The sequence below is a fragment of the Notolepis coatsorum genome, assembly GCF_963971535.1.
Source record: "Notolepis coatsorum genome assembly, chromosome: 17".
Classification (NCBI taxonomy): Eukaryota; Metazoa; Chordata; class Actinopteri; order Aulopiformes; family Paralepididae; genus Notolepis; species Notolepis coatsorum.
In genome coordinates this window covers 95,086,305-95,109,454 of record NC_140181.1, presented here as the reverse complement: position 1 = coordinate 95,109,454, position 23,150 = coordinate 95,086,305, and the positions used below count along the sequence as shown (strand labels likewise).

The window sequence follows — 23,150 nt, the reverse complement described above, 5'->3', positions numbered from 1 at the left end:
TGGGTGAATGAGGGTGAAGGAAGGGGTGACTGAAGAAAGAGAGGATGATGAGGAGTGCGCAGTGGATAGAGAGGGGGATGAAGAGGAGCGTGTGGAGGACGTGAGGGGAAAAGGAGGGGGAGTGAAGTAGGCCCGTGCTGTGATTATGACAGGTATACTGAACAATTGTTGTTTACACTTGTGTTTACTTGACTTCTTGACTTTCTATGTTTTACTTATTATATTTATTTATACTATCTTATTATTATCTAGCACACTCTCAGGAGCGAAACAGAAAGAAACATTTCATGCAAAGTATTCTGTATTTCTGTATGACAAATAATAAAGAAACTTGAACTTGTAGATACAGTACTGAATTCTGCCATCCGGACACATGCTATTTGAATTATAATTTATTTGAATATAGAATAGCAGACCTATAAATGATCTTATTATGGCCAAGTCATACATCTATGGATAGGGCCAAATGTCCTCTTTCCAGTGGCAGTGTTGAATCTGGATTTAGTCATTTCCTCACGTTTTTTCCGATGCAATGCACAGAGACTTCACATTATTCAGATAAACTCTTATTTTCGAAATAATAAATAAAATATCGGTAAACAAACGTAGTGCTGAAAATATACACATTGACTGCTGTTTTGATAGGGGTAGGGTCTTTACTCTTGGCTACATTTAAAAAAGAAACACAACATTAATTAATACGGTCTGTATTGATGAGAACAGCACCCTACAGTTTAACAGGTTGGACTAAGGCTCCTCTTCATGGTAAAAGTTTAAAAGCCTTTATTCAACAGCTAATTTATGCCAACAGGTTATCGGGGCAGGGAGCAAGAGTTGCCTTGGTGCTTGACATCTATTTCTAAATAATTATTTTAAACATGCAAAGGTGAGGTTTCTTTGCAAATGCTAATAGGGAATACACATATCCAAAATGCATCAACATTGAGGGACATGGTAAAAAAGCTCAAATTCAAAGAAACTACATTTTTGTAAGACTTTAACCCTTTCTGTCACAGTGGTGTCAGGAGAACTGCCTCTCCCTGAACGTCAGCAAAACAAAAGAGATGATTGTGGACTTTAGGAAGTCGGGGGTCAGGGACTACAGCCCCCTCAGCATCGACGGGGCACCGGTCGAGAGAGTGAACAGTTTTAAGTACCTCGGAGTCCACATATCCGAGGACTTGACATGGACCACACACATTGACAGTGTTATCAAGGAGGCACGGCAACGCCTCTACTTCCTTAGGCGCCTAAGGAAGTTCCAAGTCAGTCAGAAGATCCTTAAGAACTTCTACTCGTGCACAATAGAGAGCATCCTGACTGGAAATATCACCTCCTGGTTTGGGAATAGCACCGCACAAGACCGTAGCAGACTACAGAGAGTAGCCCGTTCAGCCGAACGCACAATTGGAGGTGGGCTTCCCACTCTCCAAGACATTTACAACAAGCGCTGCATGGGTAAGGCTAGGTGTCAAACTCATGGCCCGCGGGCCAAATGCGGCCCGCCACGTCATTTGATGTGGCCCCCCAAGAGCTCTGGTAAAAAATAAAAATAAAAATGTACATTAATCTTGGGTTAAAAAATAGCGGCGTTAAAATAATTGTGGGTTAATGCGTTAATAAAGCTTTGACAGCCTTATATTACACATTCTTACACATACATGTGTGTTGAACATCTGAGGTATTGATGAAGTAACAAAGGAAAAAAGCCAAAAGCACTTACTCCTCAGACATTCTTTGACAATTTTACAGCCCAAAATACAAAAAAGATCCAGGCGGAATAGGTAACAAAGGGTTGAAGAAATATTGTCTGAACTGTCAGATGCAAGCTGGCTGTGTGACATAACCGAGCATCTCGCTCAATTGAATAAGAAGCTGTAGGGACGCAAACAAGTCCCACCCAAAACTTGACCAATATAGTTGTGAACTGAGACAACCCTTATTTTGTTATTTTTGAGTACAGTTACAGTTGTGTGTTCATGCAGATACATAATAGCAATTTCATTACGAATTGAAAATGGGGGACCCTGATGTAAACAAGTCGAAAGTCTTTCTCTGGTCTGCATCCCCTTAACAATTGTGTGTATTGAGCTGTACTGTACTGTACCCATTTAAAGTTAATTAAACTATCTTCCATTAGTTGGATGTATGGCCTCTGCAAGGTTGTGTGCAGCCATTTGTTTTTGTAACATCTGCTACATCTGTCCCACGCGTTCTTTGCAGCTCACAGTTGTTAGTTCTGCCCCTCTTGACTGTGACAAAAAGGTTTTGAACAAACTTAATGTCATAGCTTGTATTTGATGATATTCTTCTTTGTTATTTACTTGAATGGTTTGATCATTGATTGATGGAGTAATATGGGGTTCTGATAAACTAAAATTATTTGTTAAAATAACATAAGCTAATATATATTTTTACATCTATGCAAATGCATATGCAATATGTATAACTTGAATAAGTAATAAATACAGAAACAACATGTTTAACAATATGTAAATGAGTAGCTACATTTATTTTACATTACATTAACATTTATACGGTCTTTGGCCCTTTGAGGGCAACCATAATGCTGATGTGGCCCTCTGTGAAAATGAGTTTGACACCCCTGGGCTAAGAGAATAATCAAAGACTCCAGCCACCCAAACAACTGCCTCTTTGAACTGCTGCGGTCAGGCAAGCGATACCGGAGTCTCATGGCAAGTACAGAGAGACTCAGAAGAAGCTTCTATCCTCAGGCCATCAGAATGCTAAATGACAATAACACTATGTAACAATCTGCATTGTACATTGTATATATCATATGTATATATTGAACACTTTTGTATACGTACTTGACTTCTATTTTATACTTACTATACTTATTTTATACTTATCTATTTTTATCTAGCACAATCTCTGGAGCAAAACAGAAAGAAGCATTTTATATAAAAGTATTCTGTACTTCTGTATGACAACTAATAAAGAAACTTGAAACACTACAGAAGGTTAACCCTTTACTTTCACGGTTACCGTCGGTAGGGTGATAGTAAAGGGTTAACCTTCTGTAGTGTGGCAGTGAAAGGGTTAACCTGCTGTTGTGTGGCAGTGAAAGGGTTAACCTGTGTATTGTCGCAGTGAAAGGGTTAACCGTTTGGTAGTGCAGCAGTGATCAAATCAAATCAAATTTATTTATAGGGCCCGACAACACACGTTAATGTCCCCATGGGCCGTACAGGTCTTCTTTAAACAAGTCAAGAAGAAAACATAACAATAAGTCAAGAACAGAACAAGAACACCATAAGGTCCAAACATTTTTAGATGAATGCAAATAAATGAAAGAATGCAAGCACTCCCAGACATACCCCACGCGAAGGTAAGGAAAAACTCACTAAAACCTAACAATAGGGAAAAAAGCTCCACAGGCAGTGTGGAGGAGAGAAACCTTAGAAGGGCCATTCAAGGTGAAAGTGAAAGGGTTAAAGGTAGAATCTATAATGTCATCAGACCAGATTGTCAACAGCGACCTCTAGGCAAAAGAGTCCCACTTGGTATTGCACTTTGTTTACATGTTTTGTTTTGGTCTGATGCATGGGTTGGAGTTTAGTGGGGATACAATCATGAATTGTAAAAAGATGACTAATGAATAAATAACTGAATAACTGACACTAAATTGCATCCTTTCTATTGGCTATTGGTGCTGAAACACCAATATAGATACAAAACATGGGGATTGTCTGATTTGGGGGAGTGACAAAGGCACAATATAGAGCTATAGAGCTAGCATTGTGACCTGTCCTGGTGTAACACCAACATGGTCACCACACTAGAGCTAGCACTGTGACCTGTGTAACACCAACATGGTCACCACTAGAGCTAGCACTGTGACCTGTGTAACACCAACATGGTCACACTAGAGCTAGCATTGTGACCTGGTGTAACACCAACATGGTCACACTAGAGCTAGCATTGTGACCTGGTGTAACACCAACATGGTCACTACTAGAGCTAGCATTGTGACCTGTGTAACACCAACATGGTCACACTAGAGCTAGCATTGTGACCTGACCTGTGTAACACCAACATGGTCACCACTAGAGCTAGCATTGTGACCTGGTGTAACACCAACATGGTCACCACTAGAGCTAGCATTGTGACCTGGTGTAACACCAACATGGTCACCACTAGAGCTAGCACTGTGACCTGGTGTAACACCAACATGGTCACCACTAGAGCTAGCATTGTGACCTGTGTAACACCAACATGGTCACCACTAGAGCTAGCATTGTGACCTGTGTAACACCAACATGGTCACCACTAGAGCTAGCATTGTGACCTGGTGTAACACCAACATGGGGGAATGACTCTAGCAGACACTTTTACAGATAGGCTAACACCAACGTTATTCCTAAATTATTTTCCGTGGTAATCAGTTTGGTTGGTTGTAAAGGGTGCATGTCTAGTCAATTTAGGAATTTCCCTGTGGCCGGTTCCTCAAGTTGAGGCTTAAATGTGTATTTTAGTGAGTGAAAACCCAAAGGCTGCACAATTCTGCATCCCTTACTAAAATTCATTAGTATTGATACATGGTACTACTACTAGTGACCAAAATAGGATGGAAAGACCATGATATTAGTATTACCATCAGTATCACGGATGAAATAGGATAATACCATGGTGGTACATAACTCTGGTATGGTACTACCATTGTAAATGATTTATACCATGGCCGGTGTCATGTAAAACTGAAAATGCCATAATACCCTTTCGTAGGCTATAAGGGATGGATTCACCCGCGCGCCCAATTTCAGCACCGCGGACAGCGCACGTATTCTAAACGCTTTCCCCCCACTCTGATATATATAGGTGCGTGTGAAACAGTGCAGACAAACAGATTCACATTACTACTACTAAATGTTCACCACATAAGCCAAGACCATTTTCGTCACGAACCGGGTACATTTTCCACCGCCATCAAAAGCTCCCGGGAGCGTTTGATGGCGGAAAATTGACCCGGTTCGTGACGTCAGCGGCATTCGCTCAATGCAGTCTATGAAGATGGGAGCATAAATGCAAGACGCAAATCTGGATAGGCTGCTATCGCTTCAGGGAAAACCTTGTTATCGGGAGAATAGAGGAGCATTGGTCATCAAGCGCGATAAACTTGATGCCAATGCATACAATAAACGGCGTAAACGCAGCGACAGGCTTAATTTGATTGAATCAGCTCTCTCTCTTGGCACACGACCGGACTGGACGACAGGCCTGCCTCCCTCCCGTCGACTGGAAAGACACTGATGCCTGCATGAAATGCATTGTTTCGACTGTATGGATTATCTTTATAACAAAGGGCAGTTAGGGCTTATATACCATTTGAAGAGGGGCAGCTTTACACTAGCATTAGATGTTGTTTCGTAGAGCAGTGCGTGCTGCTCTTGTTCATACAGGATTCGAGAAACTGGAGAATTATAGCGTTATTTGTTGCGCAAAAGAGGATCTTCACTTGCATCATGCAATTGCATAGAAAGACAAACGAATTGTGTCTCTTTTCCCCCTCCCTTTTCTTTTTGCCAAGGTCCTGATCCTACTGTATGTGCATTTATTTTGGACGGTAGTAGCCTACTAGGCCTGCATCAAATGGGACATTTCTGCATGATGGTCCCAGTTCTCCGGGCATTAGAAAAGCTCTGGGAAATTGTCTTCTCATCAAAGCTAATTTTATGCTAAATTACTTAATTCTCTAGGACAGGTCATAGTTTCAATTTAAAAAATACTTGAGTAACCAATCATATTATGCATAGGCATATTGCAGTGATTTTGAGCACTTTTTCATATAGCAAAGAAGACCGGCACCATCATTCCGTCCCAGGCTGGGCCCGCAAGCTGCAGGGATCAGGGTTCCTCTCCTCGTGTTCACGGCGGACCTTGATTTAATAGCAATACAATTAAGGCACGCGGTGAATGCCAAGAGGGGAATCTCTCACGCGACATATCCTCAAACTGTCTTGCGAAATGTAATGACTATAACATGTTCAACTAATTGCATGCGTTGATGGGAACAAAGCAGCATCGTCCCTGAAGGCATTTTATTGCAGCCTAAGTAAAAAAAAACAATAAAAAGCTGTACTGTATATATTTATATAATATTTTGTTTGAATAAAAAAATTATTAAATAACGGTGGAAAAGAGTTTGTCATCACATCCTTAGGCGTTGTGTCTACAGACTAGAAACTAGGCTGTCGGATAAACGTTATATTTTTAAATAACCCAATTGCATGGGGCTGAGGCATCATCATCCCCTGCCGGGCGCTACCTGTCTGTCCCCATATAACTGGGCTGATCCAAGGAGCGATATCAAGTAGGGTAGGTGGCTGATAACTAAGGTTCATTGTTATCACATCACCTTTTTTCTGCCCTATTACAATATCATTCCCCTTGGTTGAGCATGGATCAAGAGGGACATGTCGAAGTCTATTGGCTGTATCCGCCCTGGACTGGAATTCCATCTGCAGGTGACACACACTGCACTATAAGCAGGAATTGGGGCCCCTAGATGAGCAAGCAATTGCATTAATTTCAGTCTCTAAACTCAGTCCTAGCAGCCATGGACTATAGTTAGTGGGCGAGAAGCCTAATTTCACGGTAGCTCTGACTAGGACACAAGCAGAGGGTGCTCTCTGGGCACATGGAGGGCAGCGCTCTCGTTGATAACCAGGCTTGACAGTTTAGTATTGATCTGAATGTAAATACATACTGCAGGGCCCAGCGATGACAGAGCAGAGTCAATACATTATGAGGTTCATGCGGTTCCAGAATTGGGTACCTCAGATCAAGAACCATGTCTGTTTTAAAGATTTTTTGTTGGTTTAAATAAGTGCTAACCATTTAAGGCTAGTGGTAGTGTAAGGGTTGTAGCTATGTTGTGTTCCGACAGCCATCACTGATCATGTGTTTGGTCAGTAACATGGTCTCCCAGTCCTCTGCAGTAAACTGAAAATACCTTTCCTGGTATCCCATTCGCACATCATCCAATCAGGAGAGAACTATATATTATTTTTTTCTTCTCCACGAGGTAATCTTGCCAACCCAAATTTGCTTAATGCACTGGTTTCAAGCACATATTTGTTTAGAACTTGTTTTAATTTCTCATTTTTGTCAAGACAATTTTTGCAGTGAGTTTTCTCCTGAATAAAGTAGGAACTGGATTCCAGAAAACACATTTTGTTTACTGCAGAGCATGAGGGACTGGGAGACCCATGTTACTGACCAAACACTCTATATCAGTGATGACTGTTTACTGCAAAGCATGAGTTACTGACCAAACACTCGGAATGTAGAGATATTCTTTTACCAGAAAATACTTACGGCACCTTTAGGTTTTCAGAGGAACAATGTTTTCAAAATGTATTATTTAAGTGTTCATTCATAGTTAAAGACTGACGAGGTTGAGTCGTTTCTAGTGATGCATCACATTTACACTCAAGTGGTTTAGAATAACTTCACAACTGCAAATACATGGGCTGTCCAAAACGGACTTATATGGTTCTTCAGTGCAAGGGTTTAATTATCGACACAAAAAACAACTCTGTATAATAAAGTGTTCTAGCCGAACTAATAATAAAAATAAAACCCCCAACAAACAACAGATAAGTATACCTTTAATAATGACCATGATGAAATCTAAGAATGTGATAGTGACCTTTGATACAATGCATATTTAATTCAGGGGTGACTTAAACTTTTTTATTTCCTATATTCTCATGAATCATTTCCGATACCATTATATAAATCTTGATTCCTCAATAATCCTCATACTCCCTCTTTTTGTCTTTCACTCTCGCATACAGACACACACAGTACAGCAAGCAGGTCCAAAAAGAAAAAGTCACACACAGATACCATATAGACTATTCTCTGGGTTTTTCATACACTTGACAATAAATCAGTAACATTAATCTTTTTTTAAGGTTAAACATTTTTTGAGGCGTTCTCAGTTAGCGTTGCCAGTACATTAAAGCTTAAATCTTCTTGAGGATGAAGTGGAAGGGTTATAGCGATGAAAATATTGACGTTTTAATTATGTTAAGAAAGAACAAGGAATAAAAAGAAAAGAAAACGAGTGACAGGCCTGGCTTGATTTAAAAAAAAGCAGTACATGCTACATTGTCCCCAGAATTATTATTATTATTACATAAACAGAGATCCTTGTTGGAATGGCGGGGAACACATAAAAAGTAACAGCTACCGTGTGCTTTAAAATAAAGAAAAACAAGACAACAAAGTAATCTTTTTTCTCTCTCGTTTAGATAAGAACCTAAAAAAAAAAAAAAAAAAAAAAAAAAACAGTATGTTTGCATTTGCATCCCAAAAAATAAATCCTAAAAGAGAGGGAGGATCTTTTGAGAGCACGTGATCTCTAGACAACATCTTTTCCCTGAATCTCTCACTGACACACTTGAGGTACAGTATAGCAAATATTAAAAATTTCATTGACACTATTGCAGGAAAGAAATGTTAAGGCTCAATAATGAAAAAAAAAAAAAAGCCGTAAGTTTCTTTTTACCTTTATCTTTTTTTCCCAAAACAGTGAAAAGCCAAAGTGATGCAATTATTCAAAATAATTTCCTAACCATTATGCGTCACAACCGTTAAATGTGATCCATTCTATGCGTACAGAAACTTTTGAAGCATAGACAAATCCTAAACCAAGTCATCAAGACAAACCCCTCCACGTGGCGCAATAGGGCATTCATTCAAAGTTTTTTCTCCTTCAGATTATTGAAAATACAACTGGCCACATATAGATAAGCAGACATTATTGTCAAGAAAGTGTTCACTCTTAATAACCAATACTAGCACTTAACATTTCTCCAACACACGCACACACCACAAGGTGAACAGTCACTGAATGTCAGCAGCATGTTGTCAAGAGATAAAAAAAAAAAAAAAATTAAAATAAAAAAACGGGTGCAGATAATCTGTTACTCATTTTATGAAGGAACGTGGCGACGTTATGGGAACGTCTCCTGCCGTCTTCTCCAGAGTGAGACGAGACGATGAGATACCACTTTCCTCTCCATGCGTTCAGTTGGAAGCCATCCAGCTGCACCATAGCACAGCACGACGAATGGAAGTAGATAGTATGGGTAGTCTAGGCGTTGGCCAACTAACGCTCCTCCCGAAGTTTAAGCTAGGCTACCGGTACTGTCCTGTCTTACATGAACTATGAACACTGCTGGGTTTCCAGAACTGAGGACTCGGGACTGCCCGAGGGGGCGGAATTTGCCCCAAACACCACGTGCAGAGGCCAGGCCACCAGGATTTCTGGTGGATTTCTGGAGGATTTCGGGCCACTCCACCGCCCTCCCCTCCTCCTACCCCTCCCCCCTCTCCCTCTCCCCCTTCGACTCCCCCCTGGCCGTGGGCTCCTGCCCCTCCTCTGGGACCCAGACCCAGAGGAGCCCCCAGCTCCAGCCTCTCTCCACCGCCCTCCCCTCCTCCTCCCCCTCCCCCCTGGCCGTGGGCTCCTGCCCCTCCTCTGGGACCCAGACCCAGAGGAGCCCCCAGCTCCAGCCTCTCTCCACCGCCATCCCCTCCTCCTCCCCCCTCTCCCCCTTCGACTAACCCTAACTAACCGTACTGTCATGCACTTGTCCTAATAAACTAACCTACACTGTAGCACTCAACACTTTGATGTACATTGTTACTCAGCTGATAGAGTTGTGCCCTTCCTGATGGCTTGTCGTACAGAACTTGTAAGTCGCTTTGGATAAAAGCGTCAGCTAAATGACTAAATGTAAAATGTAAATGTCCGCTTCTATTCATTTGTGCTAAGCTAGGAGCAGCCGGATAGCTTTCAACTGAACGCAGAGAGGAAATTGGTATCCATCTTCTTGTCAGACTCTGGCATTTCCCATAATGTTGGCGTGTTCCTTTAAATAATGTGAGTTTGGGGAAAGCAAATAAAAGGTCGAAAAAGTTGTTTTTTTTTTCAAAAAAAAAAATACAGAAGAAAGAAAATTAAAACAATGAAGCAATTTGATTGGTGGAACTGGCTTCATCCCTGCACGCACATCTTGTAGACTGGGAACCAGGAGAGCAAGTGGCTTAAAGTTTGACATGGGCCAAAGTCACCAAAATTAAATAGAAAAAAATATTAGTTTCCAATTTATTTATGTCCTCTTATCTTCTTTTTTTCCTCAAATCTAAATTTCATTATGTCCATCCAAGCACAACCGTTGATAGAGCTTTATTAAGAAGCAGTCTCCTATTGTTTACTCCGATTCTGGCGATCCTGAAAAAGGAACAGAATATAGACAAATTAGAAACATTGCTGATCGACAATATCACATCATCAACGTACACTAGAATTGCATGTCATTAGGGGGGAGTATCCATCTATCCACATCTGGATATATCTATCCACATCTGTCTGTACATACCTGCATATAATCCTTTTTATATGTAGATACTAGATCTATATCTGTACATATCCTACCTACTATTACAAGTTACGTAGCTGGCCAGTATGACCTACTGCCAGTGTCTTTATACCAGTATCACTGTACATATTAATACTACAACTCTGTACATCTGATTAGGACCATTACTCAGTAGTACTAATTTATATAGCTTATACCCAGCTTAATCACCTGTACATTGTATATTACTATTGCACTTTACTGTTACATTTGCACTTTGGTTGGATGCCAAACTTCTTTTCATCGTACTGTACTTGTGCTGTATAATGACAACACATTTGAATTTAATCTAATCTAATAGTTGAGGCTGTACCAGTCTTAATACACAGCTCAAACTTAACTCGAGTATGGGTTCTTTACCTGATCAAGTCGGGACCGGTTCTGTATTGGAGCGGGCTCATAGCTCTGTCATGAAGAAACATTCATAACCCCATTAGAATATCACAAAGCGAAAAACACATCTAACAAATCAACTCTCAAAAATACAAGAAAATATCCAAATCTTCCACCAGTAAAACCAGACATTTCAGTAATTTCAAAGATGAATAAAGACGCACCAAAAAAAAAATATACAAAAACATCGTCATCCTTTATTCTTTAAGAAAATGGGGACATGTTATGGAAAATGGGTTTTAGTATAAAACTTAGTATCTGAAATGTTATTTATGCGCTGGGGAAAAGATGAGATAGGTACTTGTTGCCGTTTGACCAGGGTCTAAAGTAGGGATGCACCGATCTGACATTTTCAGTCCCGATACCGATACCTGGGCTTTGGGTATCGGCTGATACCGAGTACCGATCAGACACCCATTGTTCCATTAATAAACTGTATGCCTCACTGTGTGGAAGAGACTGGGCTCATTCTTTTGTGCAAGGCAACATCAGGCTTGACTTAAAACATTACTTTCCTAACTTAGTGAAACAAAATGTAACAAATGAACACAGATATAAATGTACTGAATTGTTATTTATTATAAAGAAATATATATATAATATATATATTTAAAATAGTCCCCGATACCCGATCTAGCTATTTTAGTCATATCGGGCAGATATCTGATATCAATAGTCTTCAGATTAATCAGCCGAAACAAGCTGTTCAGAATTATTGTCCTTTGTGTGATGTCACAGGGAGACACGTGCAATTAATTGATTTTAACGTATCAATTAACAATGCTTTTTGGAGCCAGGAACACTGCCTACCTAATAACTGCCTAGTTTGTAAACTATTTTTAACTCTTGGGTGTGAGGTAGCCAGACAGGGAAGGAAATAATTATCGCTAAGATTTTTTTTTTATACAGCCATCAAAAACATAATCAAGAAAAGAAAACTGTTGGAATATAAACCTATATAACTCTGTAATGACAGCATGTACAATAATGCTGTATACTATATATATACGTTTCTTCTTACCATATATATATATATATATATATATATAACATACATATCTGTAGATACTATATCTATATCTGTACATATACCTTCCCTACTCTTACTAGTTACGCTGCTGGCCAATATATAGTGTCTTTATACCTGTATCACTAGTGTACATAGTGTCTTTAAACCTGCATCACTCACTACTACATATTAATACTACAACTCTGTACATACATCTGATTAGCACTATACTCCTAATTTACACATTTTATACCCAGTTTAATCACCGGTACATTGGATATTACTGTTGCACTTTACTGATACATTTGCACTCTGGTTGGACGCCAACATTCTTTTTCTTGTACTGTACTTTCGCTGTATAACGGAAATACATTTGAATCTAAATCAACTATTCAAAATTCGATTTAAATTCATTTCTCTGGGGAAAAAAAAATCACGTTAAGGAAAGTAGTATACAATACAATTTGTTCAAAAGATAAATAATATGTCTGTTCTATGCGTTTCGGGTCAAAGTAAATAATCACCTTTCTCACCACCTCCTCCTCCTCCTGCCTCTTCTCGTAGTGAGTGAAGTCGTCGAAGATGGAGGTGGTGTGTTTGTAGGTGGCGATGATCTTGAGCACCTGCTTGGCCTTCTCCAGCGGGACCTCCTGGGTGTCGCGCGAGTTGGTGACCGGCTTGTTGTCGTTGTTCTCCAAGCGGATGTGCCGCAGTTGGCTGTTGGGCACGTCCTTGACGAACAGCCAGTCCACGTCGAACTTGCCCTTCCACTTGTCCTGCGCCCAAACGCCGGCGCTGGTGCCGTAGTCCACGGGCGAGCGCATCTCCGCCACGCCGCAGAAGTGCCCGCTGCCGTTGACGCTGTACAGCAGGTACACGGGCCCTTTGGAGTTCATGGCCCGGAAGGCCGAGTCCAGCCGCTTGTTGCCGTGCTCCGTGCTGCACCAGATGGAGTACTTGATGGAGCGGTGGATGTCGTCCTCAGAGTAGCTCTTGATGATGAACACGCGGCCGTTCTTCAGGCTCCAGTCGAACTCCTTGGGGTTGTAGCTGTGGGCGGCGCGCAGCTTCTCCAGCACGGGGTGAGACTCCAGCCCGACGCCTGACCCAGGAGGCGCGCCCGCGCCGCCGCCGCCTCCGACGCCCCCCCCCCCGCAGGAGGAGCCGCCGCCGTCCATGCCGCCGCCGCCGTAGCCCGGGTTCCGGTTGCGCGGCGCGACCCAGCGGGTCTGGGGTGGCGGGACAGAGTTGTGGTTCTGGTACGACTGGGGAGGAGGGCCCTGCATGGTCATCTGCTGCACCAGGGACTGGGCCGACTGAAGGGACTGCTGGGGGGGAGGGGGGAGGCCGTGGGGGAGGTGAGCGTGAGAGTGGAGCTGCTGGTGCTGCTGCTGGTGCTGCTGCTGGTGGTGGTGCTGCTGCTGCTGGTGGTGGTGGGGGGGCAGAGGAGGGGCCACCTTGGTAATGGGGCCCTTGTTGTCCCACGTACCAATGTCCATGTTGTGTTTGATGGGCGGTGGAGGCAGGGCTCCCCCAGCCATGGGCATCCCGGGCTTCGCCTTGGTCTTAAGCTGCTGCAGCTTGGCGGGTTTGCTGGCGATGGCAGCCCAGGATGTGGGCTTGGGAGGGGGCATTCCGATCGGCGTCCCGCCGTTGCCCGTAGCGACGGTCGTGGCCACGTTGCCACCGCCGATCACGGAGCCCACGCTCTTCACGGCCGAGCCGCTGCCCGCCACGTCCCCGCCTAGCTTTAGGCCCAGCATGCCCTGGTCCAGGCTGTTCATGCCGGGAGCCTTGCTCAGGGTGTCGCTGTGGAAGCCCGTCTGGCCGTCGGGGACCAGCGTGCCTCCCAGAGAGCTGGGCGGGTAGCTGTAGCTTCCCCCATAGGCGGAGCTCTGAGTCTGCTGGCCCTGAGACCCGCTGGTTCCCCAGGCAGAGAAGGCGGGGTTCTCGGGGAAAAAGTTAAACCTGTGCGGGTAGATGCTGCTGCCGAGCCCGCCGGGCTGACCGAACACCGTGTCGTGCATGAAGTGGTGGTCGCCATTGCTGAGGGGGGCGTAGGGCGTAAGGTAGGGGATGGGCGGGTCACCTCCTGTGGACCACGGGGCCTCACTGAGAGGGTAGGGGAATCCAATCGAGGGGGCATAGTAGCTGGACAGGTATGGGTCAGTCATGGATTGATAGCTGTTATTCTGAAAATGTTTATGAAAAAAGGAGGTTGTATAAGAACACTGTGCGTAATTAACTCATTGGGCGCCATACCCGAGATAAGTCGGGTTATCTCGCCAACCGTTGAGTGCCAAAACCCGAGAATTCTCGGGTGTTGATCCTTTGATCTTTTTTCTTTGATCCCCGTGCTATACACTCTGCCGGAGATCTCTGGGCCTCCCTGGCTCATCTGCCTACGTTACAATTGTAATGACGATTGAATCCTGCCAGGTGGCAGTATCGCCTACATTTTTAACTGGAATAGCTTGGTGTGGAGACAGATTTTTTTTGCAAGGACTCCTCCTCAGAGACAGAGCGATCGCTCTGAGATTTTATCGCCTGAAGCCTATTTCCTGTATACACGAGTATAGACATAACATGAGTAATCACAATGGGATCCCTGGGGATTATTCTTTTAGGAGTACCTTCTGGCTCCAATAAAATGTATTATTAAGGTAAGGTATATTATATGTCTATTTTACCGATCAGTGTCATATTTTACCGGACCTAAAACTTGCGACGATCACAGTTTTGAGTTAAAACGAACCCCCCTCCCCCCTTGATGATTTTGTGAAGACACAATTATGTACATGGTATATACCTTTGATTTGGAGAACGATTTGGGCATATTGCATATTGTGTTGCATGCATGCATGCATTTATTATTTATTTTGAGTTCATGGACCTTATGGTATTCTTGTCTTAGTGTTTTTTTCTTCTTGACTTGTTTAAAGAAGACGTCTCTGTTAAGCACTTTTGAGTTGCACTCCGTGTATGAAAGGTGCTATATAAATGAAGATTATTATTATATAACGCACCATATCTCGCAATCTATGAAAAAAGACTGGATTATTTTGGAAAGGGGCAATGTTTAGGGTGTAATAGTGCACAAACTACAGTATGTCGAAATTTACTTTTTAGTGATGTCAGTGATGGACTATGAACTTACTTACTTTACTTATCCTCTTCGTCCCGGTTGGGGCATAAGGCCGCAATCATACACTGCCACTGAATCCTGTCTCGTGCTTTGGACTATGAACAATGCCTGTCAAATGAGCCATACTATGGTCTCCATAGCTATAATACAGAACACACGATGGGTCTGTAAACATCGCTTGTCAATAACGCTGGCGCCAGGTAGTACAGATGGGGCAAGAGGGTGGCGCCCAATGAGTTAACAGAGCTACAAATCAAGTTCCAACATTATATTCAACATCAATGTGGAGTTCCTTTTTTAATTGTAAACACAGCATAGGAGTGGAATGAACAGGCCGTTTCCTACCTGATTGGACTGGCCAGTGAGATATGGCTCAAAGTCACTGTCATGGACTGTATCCTTCTGATGGAGGGAGCCATTCTGCACCGACACCGGAAAGGCTGTAACAGTACGGTTACCGTAAATCACTATCAAATAAACACAAAAAAGTTCACATAAATCATGCATGAAGAAAACAAGTTTATCTCCAGTCCAACAGCATTCATTAGTATTTATATGTAATGTATATTTGTGGTGGTGGCGTGGCTGGGGCGGGTTGAGATGCACGCGGAGGAAATAGCGTTATGCGCGCAACGCATGAAACGCTGATGAGGCGCACTGGGTTTATGGAATCCATTTACGGTGGGCGTGACACAGAGAACCATGTATATACACATGATGGGGGGAAACCCAGATCTGCATTCCAAAAAGGCCTAACAAAATTAATATTTGGTTTCAGGTTGGTTGTCAGTTTGGCCATGGGTAGGTAGGGAATTTATTTTATTTTATTTTTTTATTTTATTCTTTCCCACGGCGACTATGGATAGGGAATTTCTTTATTTAATTAAAATGTTCACAACAACATGGATGCATGTACTCTGCCAGCATGTTTAATATCCATAATACTAAATGTTTGACTAAGATTTCTATGAAACTTTATAAAAAAAAAAAAAAAAAAAAAAAACGTTTTTTTTTTTTATAATTTTTTCTAAAAACTCATAAAATATATTGGGTCGCACCTAAATCGGCAGGGTCGGTCGGCAACCTGAAACCAACTATTAATTTTGTTAGGCCAAAGGCTGGTTCACACTGGCAGAGAGCAGATTTTTTTTTCTCTCTTAACCTTCTGTATTGTCGCAGTGAAAGGGTTAACCCTTTGGTAGAGTGGTAGTGAACGGGTTAAGTGCAACAGCACACACTGCCTTAGTGCTCAATTCTGATTTATTGCTCAGATCAGATTTCGTTTGGCCAAGATCTGATTCCAGTGTGAACTGGTTACGCTCCTGAACTGACCCGCATGCACAAATTAACCCATTCACTGCAGCACTACCAAACGGTTAACCCTTTCACTGCCACACAACAGCCGGTTAAACCCTTTCACTGCCAACCGTCGGTAGTGTGATAGTAAAGGCAGGGTTAACCTTCTGTAGTGTGGCAGTGAAAGGGATAATGTGACTCAGATGTGATTCTTTCATGACAGTGTGAACAGCTCAGATCACATGGAGGAATCTGATCTTTTCAATTCTGATTTGAGATGTGTGGTCCTAAATCAGATACAGGTCTGATCTTTTGCGTTTGCGACCTCAGTCTGAACAAGTCATACAACGTTTACGTCATTCTAGATTGACATTTGTTACAATTATTTTTTTATGTCCCATCTTCTTTATTGTTAATGTGTGCATGCGGGTCAGTTCAGGAGCGTAACAAGTTCACACTGGAATCTGATCTTGGCCAAACAAAATCTGATCTGAGCAATAAATCAGAATTGAGCACTAAGGCTTGCAGTGTGTGCTGTTGCACTTAACCCGTTCACTACCACTCTACCAAAGGGTTAACCCTTTCACTGCGACAATACAGAAGGTTAACCCTTTCACTGCCACATGACAAAGGGTTAACCATTTCACAACCACAGGCAGGTTTTTGCAACAAAAAAAAAACGGTTACTATTTGCAACCATTTTATACAATAAAAGAGAATGTAACTTAAGTAGCCTACATTTTATTGATTCAGTGAAACACTTGTGTTGTTAGAGATATTATGCAGTGAATTGATGAAAAAAAGAACTAAGAAATCACAATGTATATAAAGAATAGTCATGCTTCATCTGTTAATTTTATCGTAGCCCTAATGATCATGAGGTAATCACGAGGTCCCTGCTGATAGACATTTTGGCAGATAACCAATAACACATTCTCTGCTATGACCAATATCAATATAATGTGGTCTGTATATATATATATATATATATATATATATTTTTTTTTAAAGACATGAAAACAGTCAAATGGAAAATAATATAGCCCATGTATATTTCTGTTTCTGTAGTCTATTTCAATGCTGTTGTGCACGGCATCGTGCAAGTACCAAAACAAAAACACACAACCTCCACGGCTAGATACGGGGAATCATCATTGATTGTTCACATCTGCAGAGTTCTGAGTGATCATCGAACCAATGCAGATAACTTCAAAAAATTACTATCATCAGTCAATACAATGTTCACTGATATACATCTGTTTTGCTCATCGGACAATGTCAATTAAAAATAAATAAATACATATATATATCATTATGTATGTACTGGTTGATGAGATACTGATTGTTATAAGACTTTTAGTCCAATGCAGGTACAACACTTTAAAACCACATGCCCATCTTCAGATTATAAGACAGGTGGTATCTTGAGTGTAGGAGTTTACAGACATAAAGTATACAACCACGAAAATGTTAAAAACGGGAAATTAACTGAAATGTATTTGCTCTTTAAAACACAAAAGTGTTGTTATTGGCAATTATATTGAGCAACAGACGGCCAGTCAAAAGAACAAATTGTAAAACAATTACAGCCAAGACATACAGCAAATACAACTGAACACGGATATTTAACCTACTTGTTGTCTAGTGGTAAACCTCGCATTGAGAGCTCAGTAAATCGACGAGAACAAAAAACATGTCTCCATTCCCATTTTATTTGTTTACATTTCTATCACTGATTAGACCTTTATTAATGTTGAATTTGAACAGAATCACATGGTTTGGGGGGATAGTGCAAACTGGTGCGGGGCCAGTAGATCGCTGACCCATACTGGGGGTCAGTGAGGAAAAAGGTTGATGTTAGACCCTGCACATGCAAAGAAGAAAACACTAAATATTTAACACCAACACATGTATGCTAGTCTGTCAAGTAGGCTGTAGATGAGTTTATTATGCAGGGAAAACTCCAGAGGAGCCCCCCTCCCCCTCCTATGAGTAAGCAAACATGAATTCCCTACTTTGGGCTGTAAACATCTATTCCAATCTTGGACTCTATGAATGCTGGTGGTATAATAAAAAACCTTAACTGTTGCATTTCCAGACCACATCTGCATGAAATGCAAATATCACTTCATCGCTGGTGGACTGGAGTAATAATGTAGATGACTAAGACCATGCATATGTCCACTCCACAGGTGTGATGTTGAGTATAGTTGTTTTTTTGTGTGCATTTTCTTACTACTAAAATTCTGGATTCAGACATTGGTCTGAAACGTTGATCTGCTAAATAAAAGGACTAGAAATAAACAGTCAGTGGTCAATGATAAGGGCCTTGAAGAGTCAGCGTATGCTTTTAAAGTGCCTATGGTGGCGGCTTTTTTTAAATGGTGTAACACTGCACAAAACAGTTCACTTATTCATTTGTAGTCATGTCGCCCTAGAACCACACTAGTGGTGTCACAGCCCAAACTCCTTTATCTGAACCTCTTGACTTATGGAATTTACCAAACAGGCATATACATCAAATGATCAAAATAGTCCTATGACTATGTCGTGATGTGAAATATTTATATAGGCCAGTCTTTGTCTATTAAATGTACACAATGGTTGTACTTCACTGGCTGTTGATGCATAACAGTGACCACCTGACAGTGACTGAAACTAAATAAAAGGATCCTGGTATTATAGACTTGGGTTTGCTGCTATGCAATCTGCACTTTGATGAGACGATATTGTGTAAACTACATGATCTCTCCATGTTGTCTGGAATTATTGACGATAATGCATGCGTGATAACCAAACAGGCAAACTCATTTTCTTACCTTTACTAGCGTCTTGTCCTTTCGATGTCTTGATGCAGATATCCGGGTAAACATGTGAAAGACGGAGAAGAGACCTTTAATTAACAATCTTTGGTTATGCTTACGTGTTTCACTGCAGAATGCAGGTGGCGTGAGTCAAATAACCATCTCGCAAGGAACACATGATCGGCCCTACCTCATTTAGGCATTTAAAAAAAGCAGCATTTTGTACTTTTTGTGCTAGACTAGTTTGTCTATTGTATATTTTGTATAGTGTTTAGTCTTTATTCTTTTTACAGTATGAAGCACAATCTCAGGGGGCTCATACAGAACCCAGCATGTCACTGTAATGTACATGTACCTTATATGTGAAATAAAACTAAAACGTGACATGATCAGATCAGGTAACTCGTCTAACAGACAGAGCAACGATACTCGTTTAACGTTACACTCAAACTGTTGGCTTAACTTTCTAGATAAACTAACGTCACATAAAAAAAGAAAACAAGCATCTCTGCGAGACGTGTCTTGTCAACGACTGTCAAGTTAAACAACCAAAACAATAACACGCCCCCCCCCCCCCGTGGTGAATGTGAGCCAGGCCTGGGATCTCTAAGCGAGGGTTTACCAATTGATTGATTGAAAACTTTATTAACAGATTGCAGAATGGGTACAGTACAGCTCAATACACACAATTGTTAAGGGGATGCAGACCAGAGAAATACTTTCGTCTTGTTTACATCAGGGTCCCCCATTTTCAATTCACCATAAGACATATGACATACAGATAGACAGTACTGCTACATCTAGACATTTATGACATACCAGATTCAGAATCAGGTTGTGCATCCCATAATGAGAAGGATGCGATGCCATCGATGCCAGGCTAATAGCTCGCTATAGCTGCATAATAAAGCTGCTCGTTAGCCTGGCATCGATGGCATCGCATCCTTCTCATTCTGGGATGCACAACCCCCCCCCCCCCTTTCCCTGGCCTCCCGCCCGTCTAACCTCCCCTCTCTAGACTATCCATCTCAACTGCTTACTTACCTGAGGGTCAATGCTTGTGGCAGACATCATTCATCAAGCAAAACGCGTTAAATTGGGACTGAAGCCTCGATAAAGACGTGTTCGCACCGAACCCGCGGTCTTCTTGAGGTTTCTCCGGAGGTGCCTGGCCGGCTAGCTGCTCGCTGGAGCCCGTTCCTCGCTGCGCCGTGTTTAACTAGGTAACGTTAGCTGTGCAGTTAGCACCACTAGTTAGCTCGCTGGCTAGCTCCCGTTTCACTGTTCGATTCTTCCGACAGTACCCTCGCCGTTGCACGGATCCAATTAAGGTGTTGTCGTCGCCCTAATGTCGCTGAAGGCGCCACTGTCGGCATTTAATCCAATGGGATTACTATCGTTGTTTCCCCCACACCATTAAATTCCAGCTTTGGTGGCCCTTTTCACTTCCCCCAATGGCAGCCTCACATCCGGGGTCTGGGAGAAGGAATTTTACGTCAGTGACGCAGGAGGCGCGGCGGCGCGTCAACGGCCTTCTAGCGTCGGAAGTTATTTATTGAGGGGGTATCTGCAGAGCCGCAGAGCCAGGCTGGACGGGTTGGAGGCGGTCTGGACAAGTATTAGTGGTCTGGACAAGTATTTGCACTACTGCGCACCATTTTCAACTTCACTTTCGTCTCGTTTACATAGGTACATAGACAGTAATGTTACCTAGACATTTATGACATGTAATAATAGAGTAAACTTGTAAATAGACAGTAATGTTACATCTAGACATACCAGATCTAGTAATAATAATAATAATAGTCCCTCAAACTGCAGGACATGTAAACAGTCAAGTTGCAGAACAACTGTTTGCACAAATGAGAAAGAACAATTACTTTTTAACACAGCAACTACCATCGACCCATCTGTTCCTGATGAGAAACATCCTAGAACACTTCAACAACAACAAAAACAAGAAGACTCACTACTTCAACCATTAAAAATAAAAAAAATCGAACCCTAACTAACCTTACTGTCATGCACTTGTCCTAATAAACTAACCTACACTGTAGCACTCAACACTTTATGAACATTGTTACTGAGACGAAAGTTACGTTTACTCTATTATTACTAGATCTGGTATGTCATAAATGTCTAGATGTACACTTTATGAACATTGTTACTGAGACGAAAGTTAAGTTTACTCTATTATTACTAGATCTGGTATGTCTAGAGATGTAACATTACTGTCTATGTACACATCATGTCTAGATGTACACTTTATGAACATTGTTACTGAGACGAAAGTTAAGTTTACTCTATTATTACTAGATCTGGTATGTCTAGATGTAACATTACTGTCTATTTACAAGTTTACTCTATTATTACATGTCATAAATGTCTAGATGTAACATTACTGTCTATGTACCTATGTAAACGAGACGAAAGTGAAGTTGAAAATGGTGCGCAGTAGTGCAAATACTTGTCCAGACCACTAATACTTGTCCAGACCGCCTCCAACCCGTCCAGCCTGGCTCTGCGGCTCTGCAGATACCCCCTATTTCAATGGGAGGCGCGCGGCGAAAAGAAAATGTGCAAAGAGGCCGCGCGTTTCGCGCCGCCTTCACGACGTGTCGACATGTAGCACGAGTTTGATTGAAAATTGTATTAACAGATTGCAGAATGGGTACAATACAGTACGGCTCAATACACACAATTGTTAAGGGGATGCAGACCAGAGAAATACTTTTGTCTTGTTTACATCAGGGTCCCCCATTTTCAATTCACCATAACATAAATGACATACAGGTAGACATGTTGCATAGACATTTATGACATACCAGATCTACAAATATACAGAACGGTGTTCAGCAAGGTAATATTGTTTCCATGGTAGGATAAGGAGGGACAACAAAAATTATTTTTTTGGAGTGAAAAATAAATAATATTTCCTTCAAATGAATAGCCTATAAAATAACAAATGGCACTTATCCATGGAGTATTTTATTTATATTTATTTCACAAAATCACAGACAAATCACAGTTTATTTTAATGTTGACTTTTTCCAACTCAAACCACTAGACGGGACACTCCCAGTAACATTTGACCAGATAATGGAAACAAACATTTAATTATTTACATTTACATTTGCTTCCAAATGCCAACTGGTGTATTTAGAATTTAGGCTTAAAATGTTTCTCCAGTGATCTCTCTCTCTCGTATGTGCATGTGCACACACAAACACACACACATTCACGCACACACGCACGCACGCACACACACACACACACACACACACACACACACACACACACACACACACACACACACACACACACACACACACACACACACACACACACACACACACACACACACACACACAGAGGTAGATGTGTTTCCCCCAAAATAATCTACCACATAGATATATAGAAATAAAATGCATAATGGTGCTTGAAAATCCAATGACTTGTCTTAGAGTATATATATTATATACAGCATAATTAGTTTCAGTTTATGGAAGATACTGGAACATTGACTATAATTTGTCCTCAGTGGAGAAGCAGCGAGATCTTCCAAGGTGTTTCACCTGCTTCCTCCGTCTCATTCATCTCTCCGTTTTTCCTCATCCGTTGCTTACCTTCCGTTGGTTACTTGTAATCTGGGGGGAATATACGTATAAATATATATTTTTATTTAAACATTTTAATATACCTATATATATCTCAAATGTTTGTCATAACACTGCAGTGTACCATACTAGGGATGCACAAATATCAAGCTTTAAAGCCCCAATCTGTGATTTCTGGATCAAATCAATATTCACATTTTATGTTTGAAGAATTTGATCTGAAGATGGGGGGAAATACAATTTGGATCTTGTTTTAAAACAATTGTAAATAAAAATAAAAATAAATCCAGTGTTTACAAACATTATCAATGTAAACAAACTGTTTACAGCCACAAAATATAATGAACATAATTGAAAAAATCATATACCTGTGGTCTACTATTAGTCTTGTGTGTATCAAGAGCTCATTCAATTGAAATAGAGAATGAA

At 41.5% G+C, this 23,150-nt stretch overlaps 2 protein-coding genes across 4 annotated transcripts in view; both read right to left on the bottom strand.

Annotated features, from left to right (window-relative positions):
* Positions 1–9,607: 9,607 nt before the first annotated feature.
* Positions 9,608–20,549, bottom strand: ythdf1 (YTH N6-methyladenosine RNA binding protein F1). Of its 3 annotated transcripts, none has more exons than XM_084333881.1 (6): positions 20,149–20,549; positions 19,120–19,147; positions 15,350–15,471; positions 12,384–14,051; positions 10,818–10,862; positions 9,608–10,270 (listed from the first exon to the last, which is right to left on the bottom strand). In XM_084333881.1, the coding sequence occupies exons 1-6, from the start codon at positions 20,176–20,178 to the stop codon at positions 10,244–10,246; spliced, it is 1,920 nt and encodes a 639-aa protein (XP_084190007.1). In that variant the 5' UTR covers positions 20,179–20,549; the 3' UTR covers positions 9,608–10,243. The 3 variants fall into 3 exon arrangements, with proteins under 3 accessions (XP_084190007.1, XP_084190008.1, XP_084190009.1); XM_084333882.1 differs by having other exon boundaries at positions 12,393–14,051; XM_084333883.1 differs by having other exon boundaries at positions 15,350–15,444.
* A 1,547-nt stretch (positions 20,550–22,096) lies between these two features.
* nkain5 (sodium/potassium transporting ATPase interacting 5) overlaps positions 22,097–23,150 on the bottom strand; it is a 36,993-nt gene continuing 35,939 nt past the window's right edge. Inside the window, exon 7 of the mRNA XM_084333083.1 lies at positions 22,097–22,751. The gene's annotated coding sequence lies outside the window, so the exon portion shown is untranslated. The remainder of the gene's footprint in view (positions 22,752–23,150) is intronic.

Excerpts from the sequence above, each read along its gene's own strand:
- ythdf1 (XM_084333881.1), bottom strand. The coding sequence starts at position 20,178 with ATGATGTCTGCCACAAGCATTGACCCTCAG. Across the intron at positions 15,472-19,119 it reads AGGACAAGACGCTAGTAAAG|TGATTTACGGTAACCGTACT; the intron begins GTAAGAAAATGA and ends TTTATTTGATAG. Across the intron at positions 14,052-15,349 it reads TCACTGGCCAGTCCAATCAG|AATAACAGCTATCAATCCAT; the intron begins GTAGGAAACGGC and ends AAACATTTTCAG.